The following is a 10,000-nucleotide window of genomic DNA, read 5'->3' as shown; positions in this document are numbered from 1 at the left end:
TTATGTGCAGTTTGTTAATCATTCAGTTGGGGCTATTAGCATGATTTTGATATATTTCCCTCTAATGGTCAGTCATATATATCTTCATTTTTGCCATTTGCAAAGAAGGGGATGAGAGGAACTTACCTACCTTTTGAAATTTGGTCTATATGTACTTTTTTCCTTTGTGCAATCAAGGTTTCATGAGAATGCTCTCAACCAGCTCATCAAATTGTCCTTAGATAGGGTGTCATGGAAGGGAATAGTCCCTGGTTTATTCAATACAAAGAACTCACAATTTTTTATAGATGTTGCAGGGTAATGCATTATGATGTAGGTAAAGTTGTTCCTACTGTACAACTTCGTAAAGTATATGTATTTAATTTTTTGTAATGTGATTACCTGTATCATAGTTTGTGTATCTCTGTCTACTGACAGTTGTCATTCCTTGTATTTTCTACATGTTTACTTATTACTTTAAAATTATATTTGTTTCTGTGTGTGTGTGTGTGTGTGTGTGTGTGTGTGTGTGTGTGTGTGTGTGTGTGTGTGTGTTTTTGTGTGTATGTATATATGTATGTATGAATGTATGTAAATGGGTGAGTGTTTCTGTTTTGTGTGCATGCATCTGTGTTTATTTGTTTATTTATTCCTTTTCAACAGAAATTATATTAATGATAATGATTTTGCACAATGATCTAACATTGAGTTTCCTTTTCCAAGTAGCTGCCCCAACCGCTATTGTGACAACAGTGGTTCCGTTGGGATCGCAGTCAACGCACATGATCTGTCCACATTGCCATTCCGAGATAGACACTGCCACCAAAACCTCTCCGTCCGTGGTAGCATGGTTGTCTGGGTGCATTATTTGCATCCTTGGGTAAGTTAAGATTCATCATTTTTGTGCATGTTATTAATGTTTACAATAACTGAATCTACTTTCCACTTTATGATGTGTCTGCATAATACAAAGATATAAGAAACTTTTATTTTGATTTTCTATTTTATATATCTCCATAGAGAAGTTGGAACATTTTTTGCAATTAGATATTTTGATTCATGAAGGTAATATAAATTTCTATATTCTTTTAAATTCCATCTGATTTATTAGTATATATAACTTTTTGCTTGATATTCAAATGTATTCATAACTGCTCTATACTTGGAAACACTAAGCATGTTCAGTTCTGATCACAGGAAGTAACTTTTTACTCAATGATTAATAAAGCCTAGCAATATCTGATATTTTTTATTAGAAAAATATAGAGTTAGTCTTCCATTGAATTTGCTTTACCCCATTGATGTCAGGAGTATATATGTTTATTCATACTGACATGCATATATGCACTGTCTGTTTTATATAAGTGGCTCCACAAGAGTCAGTTAAATATGATAATTAATGAAAGTGGTTTTAATAAGGGTAATTAGGAATGGGGTTAAAAAGGTGTTTAGGTAATTGACTAATTGGTGAAGTGCTTGCAAGCCATCTATGATAAAATTGATTGTCTTCGACAATGGAAATGCTGGGATTAATATTTGATAATGATAACATACATCATTAGAGCAGAGCCATTTACTTTGATATATGTCATTTCTAAGACCAGACCATTTATACAGTGACTTGATCTACTCATATCACTGAAAATTGTCAAGCTTAACTCAGTATATCTCATCTGAGCTTTGATTGACCTTGTCTAGCCGAAACTTAGCCACTTGATGAATTGCATATACATTTTCCAGATAATTTGTAGAGATACTGTGTATCAGTTATTATGTGAATAAATGATTAATAGGTTATCTTTTCTAGAAAGCCAATTTAAGTTAACCCTCTCGTGACGGGTGGTACACTACTGTACCGTGCATATTAGGCCCGTTCGCTGGGGACGCGATACGGCGTCGTTTATTCAATTGATTTAGGCCTATGCATTCGAGAGCCCTGGCATTGTGACATGCAAGGCTGGAATGCCCCCGGCATGAATGGGTTAAGATAGCTTTTATGGAGTATTATAACCTTCTCTTTCACTTAACCAACATTTAGTTTGTTTTTGCTTCTGAGTTAGGGATATTATTACCCATCCAAGGTTATTATGCATTAAGACCCTCAGCCACAACTGAACATTTTAAAATGAGACTCGACTCAGAAAGCTGAAACTGATATTTGGATATCACGAAATTGGTAGATGATAGTATATATGCCACCACAAAAACAATATATGTGCCAGTCAAGTATTTCAAAATGGTACCCAACTCCAAATAAATCATACACTGGTTTTCATTTTTTGTAAGCAGTTCCAGGGTCAGCATGTACTTAACCCATTCACACCGGGGCAATTCTGGCTCTAAATGGTCTGAACGTCGGGGTATTCGAAGGCATAAGCTTAATGCTTCGGGATTCTCGGGCGCACTAGCCGTGAGCGAGCGCTGTACACCTGCTCACCCGGCGCACCGGCCTTGACCAAAAATCTCGTCGCTGGCTTCTGACCAAAAAAACACTGAAGGTGATAACAAGTCAACCGATGCAAATGGGTTAACACTTGTACCAGCAGTGTTTTTTTCATCATGGCACTTCAAGTGTGCCAAATCCATTTATCCAATCCTCAAAGCCTTTTACACCTGGATAAGGGTTTAACTTACGGTCAGTAGTGTGGTTTAACCCATTGGTCGAGGTTTTGATAAAATATGTATACAGTCGGATGGCGGGTTTACATTGTATGGCACAGTGCCATCCGTGTCTATGACCGACTCTGCCTTGGCAACAAATCATGCCATCCGCTGTCAATTTGCGGTATTAAAAAAAGGTCTATGCAGTAGGATGGCTGTTTTACATGTCTTGCACGATGCCATCCGCGTCTATGACCGACTGCCTTTGCAGCAAATTATGCCATCCGCTACTAATGGGTTAAGATGTGACTATTTTCTGTTATATTCTAGACTTTTGGATGAAATATGACTTTATGCATGTTACCAAAGGGATTCTAGTTTGCATTTTGTTTACTAGGTCATCATAATTGAAGGAATTAATGACTTATTTTTCAACCTTCCTTGTTGTGCTCACTCACAAAATAGATACCACTATTTATATTATAGTTTGGAAAATGAACCAAATATTTCTTGTCATTATAATTTTAAACTATACATGACTTGAATATTACCTGAATTAAAAAAGTAAATGAGAAATTATATTTATTGCATTTAGTTTAAAAAACATATGAATGTTAAATGACAATTCATACATTTTTGACAATGAAAAATGCTCGAGTACAAGTTAAATGATATTGATACATAGAATGAGAGCAGCATTTTTGCTTTTGGCATTATAAAGTTGAATGGTGATCATTAGAAAAATAAGATACTTTGTGAATATGTCAGTTGATATCAGAAATGAAATTCTTGGACATTATTGAGCTTTATTTTGCTTGTTTAATTTTATTTGATCTAATCTAATTTCATCTTAGCTTAGGCTAATATCACATACTCTAAACTTAGGTACTCTGTAAATTGTGTGCAATTTGTAGATGATATGTAAAGATACTGGCTGTATGTGAATTTACCAAATATCTGAAGTAGATACAGTGCCAGTCACTTTTTAAGCTTTTTAACTAGAATTTTACCCTTGGGTATTGTGGCAAAATATAGTGTGAATATAGTAATGTGTATGCATTCATATTTCAATTTTATTATATTCTGATAAAGCCGGTTTAAAATAAGATTACTCTTTTTGGAGTATGGACCAAGTGCTTGAAAACTGTTTACATCATTAGTTCATTATGGAGTCCATAGGAAATGTATGATAACAAGTTAGCAGCAATAAATATTCTTTTGATAGTGATTTGAAATTTGAAAGGAATATTAGAAAACAAAACCAAAAAGCAGAAACTTCTTAATCTTTTAGAATAAAATGAATCCATTTGTTTATCATTGATAGCATGAAGTAGAAACAATCTAAATTATCTTTTCATGAGGAATATCTCCTTGAGCATACATTGATACTATAATACCTGGGATACAATCATTTAGTGTTTATAGTTGCTTCAAAAGTTATTAATTTAACCATGAACCAAATATTTCTTTTCATCATCATGTTAACCATAAATGTCAGGTGATGTGATAACACGTCATGGGGTGGCACCTGGTGACACAATATCACGTTGTGGCTTTTTATATGGCTGGCAAGAGGTGATTGTAAATACAACTGGAGGCTGTGGCCAGAACAGGCAAAAAGCCCAAAGCATTGGACCTGCATACTCAAAAAAAAAAAAAAAGCATTTAGACTGGATGGAGCCAAAACCACCCCATCGTCATGGCGTTAAACTTACATGGTTTAACCCATTTGTGCCAGTTGACTTGCTATCACATTTAGTGTTTTTTGGGTCAGACACAGGCGACGAGATATTTAGTCAAGGTCGGTACGCCGGGTGATCAGCCGTACAGCGCTTGCTCACAGCTAGTGTGCCCAAGAATCCCTAGGCGTTAGGCTTATGCGTTCAAATATCCTGGCATTTCGACCATTAACCCATTGGAGCCGGTTGACGTGATGACACATTTTGTGGTTTTTGCGTCAGACTTGCAGCTTGTGCGTCCAAGAATCTCAAGGTGTTAGGCTCATGCGTTTGAGAACCCCGGTATTGCGACCGTGCGAAGCCGGAACAGTCCCTGCGTGAATGGGTTAAGAGCCAAAATAGCCCCTTCGTCAATGGGTTAAATGTTACCAGATTTTTAAAAGTTGGTGATACCACATGCAACATAAAAAGTAGAATATATATATCTAAAACCATGGTATTCACTTTTCTTTGTATGTATGTGCTTACTACCACCACCACCACCAATAATGATGAATTTTTTCCCCTCTTCCTTTGCTCCTTCTCTTTTTCCTGTCCCTACTCCTCCAAAACTGTTCCATCACCCTCCTAAGAGCAGAGGGTAGGTGAGCAACTGTTAAAAAAATGGATCTTTATTGGTAATCATTTTCATCATGTATAAATTATGACCTTTCAGTAATTTGATGTGTATCTATGAGTTACCCAGAGGCTCAGTTTGGACCTAAACTGCCTTGCCTCTACCTCCTCCTCCTCCTCCTCCTCCTCCTCCTCCTCCTCCTCCTCCTCCTCCTCCTCCTCCAACCTTTGCACATATCTCTGTCTGAATATTTCTTATCCCACCTTACCAAATAATTACTTATATTTTTCCCCCCTACAGGTGCTGGCTGGGTTGCTGCCTTATTCCCTGCTGCATTAATGAGTGCATGAATGTCGAGCACAATTGCCCTAACTGCCAAGCCTTCCTGGGCAAATACAAAAGAGGATAGAAAACAACATTTTAACCTTCCACACGTCTCACTCTTAATGGTGGTTATTATGTGACAGTCAGTAGCAGACAGAGCAGATGTATGTAGAGATATATATATGTATAGTATATTTATTTTTCTCATTTTGCATATTTTATATTTTCAGTTTGAAATGAAAATGTTTAAGGGTTATAATGTTTTACATATATTCATGTATTTGTATTATCACTAGTTCTTTGGTTATTCTGCAATGTGCAATGGCCTTGCAACAGTAAGATATTAGAAAATGTACGATGTGGTTGGCTTCACTTTATGAATAAGGATTGCCATAATAAATTCCCTAATGTAAGTATCCAGAAACAAAAATTTTACTGCAGCATCGCATTAGATGTAGATTATTTATTTTAATAGGAAAATAGTGAGTAAACTATGGGAATCTACAGCAGTAGCATGCTGGTAGTAATAGATTTCACAGAGAATGAACCAGTGAAGTTCAATGGTGTTTTCTAAATTTATTTCTTTATTACAAGTTGGATGTTAAAGAAGTTACAAATTAGGGTCCCCAACAAGAATTGATAGTTCATAGACATTTCACTTTCTTTAGACACAGGTTTTTATAAAGTATCAGATCAGTCTTTAGTACATGGAAAGAAGGAAAAATATTTTAGATTAGGTAAACATATTGGTATTACTTAATTCTTCCATACTTGTATATGAAGTGCCTTGCAGATGAGTTAATTTTGAATGGATATGCTCATCAGAATAGGAAAAAAGTTACCCTTATTTTGCCTTTGCTATTACTTACTGTCACATATATCAAAGAGTATTGTTTGAAGAGGAGTTTAGAATCTATTTGTGAATTAGTAAGTAGTTGCCAATTTTTGTTGCTCTCAAGACATTAGTTCACATGTAATGTAACCCTGAATCTCATACATTATGTTCCAGTAGATTAAAGCAGAAATAGGAAGGAAGTACTGTACCTCATTTTCAAAACAGCCACTTGTTATATGGAATCCAGACCATATAAGGAGTTATTTTTTTAATCATGGCAGTGTCATCTTAGCATTAGTTGAAGAGAGATTACGTTGACATAGGTTGGGAAGACTTTATTCTCAAAATTTATTAAATGTTTTATATACATATCTTTTATGTACAATGCATTTTTTTCGCTAAACCCACAAAGGAACAAGGCTTTATTGATATTTTTTTTATGTAAACAATTCAGCTGTAGTTGCTGATACTTATTTAGGATAATGTTATTGTATTAAAAAACGTGTGTATTTGCTTTGTTTTGCAGTAAATTTCAGTTCCCTATTATTTTAATGGCAATAACAGTAACTTTTGGGTTGTAAATTCTTCTGAACTTTAAGAAAAGGCTTTGCATGTTATATATAAGATGAAGAAAAGGAGAGGATTTAATACTTATGAATTAGATTTATTAGAATGTACTGAACTGTTACTACATGCATAGAGGATTGTTCTCATTACTGAACCATTCACAAAAGGATTAATATGTGTGCAACATTATTAATATGATCAAAGACTGTGGATTTTTTTTAATCTTGTTTTTTCTTTTTTCATTTAGGAATAACGTTTTTTAAAACTAAGCCTGTAGAGAGTTTCTAATATTTTGAAACTAAAGTGACACCAACTCCATGTATGAGTTGCAAGTAAGCTTTCAAAGGTGCGCAAGTAAATTTATCAGTATTTTCTTGGAATCTCAATAGAAAAAGGTAACAAATAAGTAATACAAGAAATGTATGACTTGCTGTATTTTGCATTTTTTGGATTCAGGGTAGAGTATGTTCTTGGTAATATCTTCAGGTGTTTCAACATATTCTTTGTAATATCATATGTTGTGAACATAAGTCATTATTTTAAAGATTGGCAACCCACCAAATACATTTCCTTGCTTTACAGAAACTTAGAAATGTTGAAACATTTGGAGAGAACCGAAAGATTTTTGGAACCTGTTGTTGTTATTGTTGTTATTATGAGTAATTTTTTTATTATTATTATTATTATTTTTTTTTTTTTTTTTTTTTTTATTATTATTATTATTATTATTGTCATCATCATCATCATTATTATCATTGTCATTACCATTATTATTATTATCATCATGTTCCATATTATTATTATTATTATTGTTATCATTATTATTATTATTTATTATTATGATTATTATTATTATTATTATTATTATTATTATTATTATTGTTGTTCTTGTTCATGTTATTAGCCATGATCATTATTAACAATGTCTTTATTATTTTGATTAGTAGTGAGATTATATGATGGTGCTTTTATAATTATTATTAGTAAGAAAAGGAAGGGATTAGTTATTTTCATCATTATTTTACTTACACACATGATTATTTTTGATGAATATTGCTATTATTTTTTGGTATTATTGTAATTGTATATTTTGCATAAAGATTTGATGCACTAAGTGGATTTAAGTGAGTGGTGAACTTCATTTAAACAAAGCTCATATATTTTCTGACATGGCTAATCTATGTAATGTATAACTTTTTTTACAATAGAGTAGAAGATGATATAGAATATCGGTCTCATTGCCGATTGTGTGAAAAATGGACATACACTGCACAACTTTATTTACAAAGTTTAACCATGTTGACCACTATCATACAGGTCTTTATGTACCAAAATAGATAATTCTATGTAGTTTTATTTCATCTCTGTAAACAAGTCATCTGTATCTTACTCATTAGAATAAGTCTTGTGCATGGTTCTTTTTAAACTGTATTCAGATACGTTTTTATTTTCACTTTTTCCTTGCTGAATTAACCAAATATCCCAACCAGTGCCTAATTGGGAAATATTATGGAAGCCTCTTTTTATGGTACTTTTCAAAGGCAATGAAATAAATGTCTTTAGCCAGTATTACACTCCCTCAAAAATATGCTGCGTGATTTTATGTTTGGATGAAGAACTCCCTACAAGGGTAGTTGTTTTTATTTGAGTTGCTCAGTGATTTGAGAATACCAGATAAGAATTGTATACTTCCTAGTTAGGCAATATTACTTTGTTAAGTGAGTTCTTTATGCTAAGTAAAGGCTTGGAAACAATTTAAAAATATTGCATATTAACAGACTTGTAAGCATACTATATGTGTTACTATCCATGTTATGTTGAATATGACACCATGACACTTATAACGCAATACAAAGTTGCAATGGAAGAGTGTTTCATTATTCCCAATTGTTTTGACTTTTTTCTATAGTCTTAATGGCTTCAAATGAAGTTACCCAAGAGAGGTCATTTGAAATCTGAAATATTCATCTATTTCCTATGTATTTATCAGATACTTTTTGTTTCATAAACTAAAAAAAAAAATAGATACTAGTATTTTGATATTTTTCATGCGGGACAGATGCAGAATTTTTTATCTGATTTTTTAAACTAATGTTTTATGTAAAACACTTTATGAGCAAGTATGCTAAATATTACATATAATGCTCCTGGTTTAAGGGAGCAGATGGTGTATTCAATAACTGCTGAATGACAGATGATAATATTCAGCTGAGGAAAACATTTTAAAGTTCTGTTTTCAGTTGTTTACAGGTTTTGCAGTTGAATATTTGTAACATTGTAATTGTCATGATAGAGTGAATTCTTTTGTAATGTCTAGTATATTTCACAAATATGATATATGAAATAGACAAATCATGATTGTATATTATCAGTATGAAGAGTGTGTGTGCTTGTATGAGAGAGTGTGCCAAATAACTGATAATCAGAATATTGTTATTTCATTTCAAAAGAGACACACACAATACACATCCTATTACCTTTATAAATCCTTGTGTGCCAAAAGAAAAAGAAGAAAAGAAATACACACATACACATACAGAGAGAAAGAGAGAGAGAGAGAGTGTCATTATAGTTTCGCATGGTATATTTCACACCAGGTATGTGTCTAATATAACCAGTAAAGTTTTTATCAGCTTTGTGAATGGGGGCTCCCAGGCACTGCGGTGGCTGGCAGTGGAGCACTAGGTGATCAGTGTCCAGTGGAGTTAGGTGCATTTATGGTAGCCCCATCGATGCATGTTCGCAGCTGTTCTTGCATGACTTGATCTGAGTTTGTTTGCCTGTGTCCATGGCCTTCTGGAGAAGCTGCGGAAGCCATTCATTCAGTGGCTGAGTGGTGTCCATTACCAGTTCCCCACCTCTAGGGGGTTTAGCTCCATTCCTCTCTCCAAAGTCTCCCTTCCTTGTTCTGTTGAAAAGCCTTGATTTCTAGCTTGAGGTGTTGGGTGCTGAAGCCTGTGCTTGTTTGAGTGTTGTGATATTCTCTGTGAGATAGGCTGATGCTGCCTCTGGGCAAGCTCTTCTCTGCGAAAGCTGTTGCAAGTGAATGTTGCACATTGCTAGTAGCCAGGTTCCACCTGATGGCACCTGAAATAAGTCGCAGGACTTTGGTGTCCATCTTGTTTATGTAGGTGCTGCGTGTCCAAACTGGGGCACAGTATTCAGCTAAACTGTAGCATAGGGCCAGTGTAGATGTTAGGACTCCGAAGAGCGAGAGGGAGAGACTGAGAACAAACGAGAAAGTAAATTAAAAGAACTGGTGAAGCTATTTGACAATTTCAAACTATTTTGAGAGTTTTCGCTTTTATATCCAGATCAAATGAGCCCAAACTCGCCTAAGGAATCTCTTTACTTCTCGGGTTTTACAGTCAGCCTTATTGGAGGTCGCACAGCCATAGG

General features: G+C 34.3%; 1 protein-coding gene across 8 annotated transcripts in view; it reads left to right on the top strand.

Moving 5' to 3' along the window:
* Nucleotides 1-8,468, top strand: part of LOC122261962 (lipopolysaccharide-induced tumor necrosis factor-alpha factor homolog) — a 32,451-nt gene extending 23,983 nt beyond the window's left edge. For 3 of the 8 annotated variants that reach the window (XM_086545867.1, XM_086545868.1, XM_086545869.1), the window contains exons 3-4: nucleotides 706-859; nucleotides 5,176-8,468. In XM_086545867.1, the coding sequence (XP_086401993.1) occupies nucleotides 706-859; nucleotides 5,176-5,284 (263 nt within the window). In that variant the 3' untranslated portion in view covers nucleotides 5,285-8,468. The other 5 variants (XM_086545864.1, XM_086545865.1, XM_086545866.1 and 2 more) reach the window with 2 other exon arrangements.
* Nucleotides 8,469-10,000: the final 1,532 nt, after the last annotated feature.

Source organism: Penaeus japonicus, unplaced genomic scaffold (assembly GCF_977035675.1).
Source record: "Penaeus japonicus unplaced genomic scaffold, GWHDUDI00000001_assembly GWHDUDI00000017, whole genome shotgun sequence".
Classification (NCBI taxonomy): Eukaryota; Metazoa; Arthropoda; class Malacostraca; order Decapoda; family Penaeidae; genus Penaeus; species Penaeus japonicus.
This window is presented reverse-complemented; position numbering and strand designations above follow the sequence as displayed.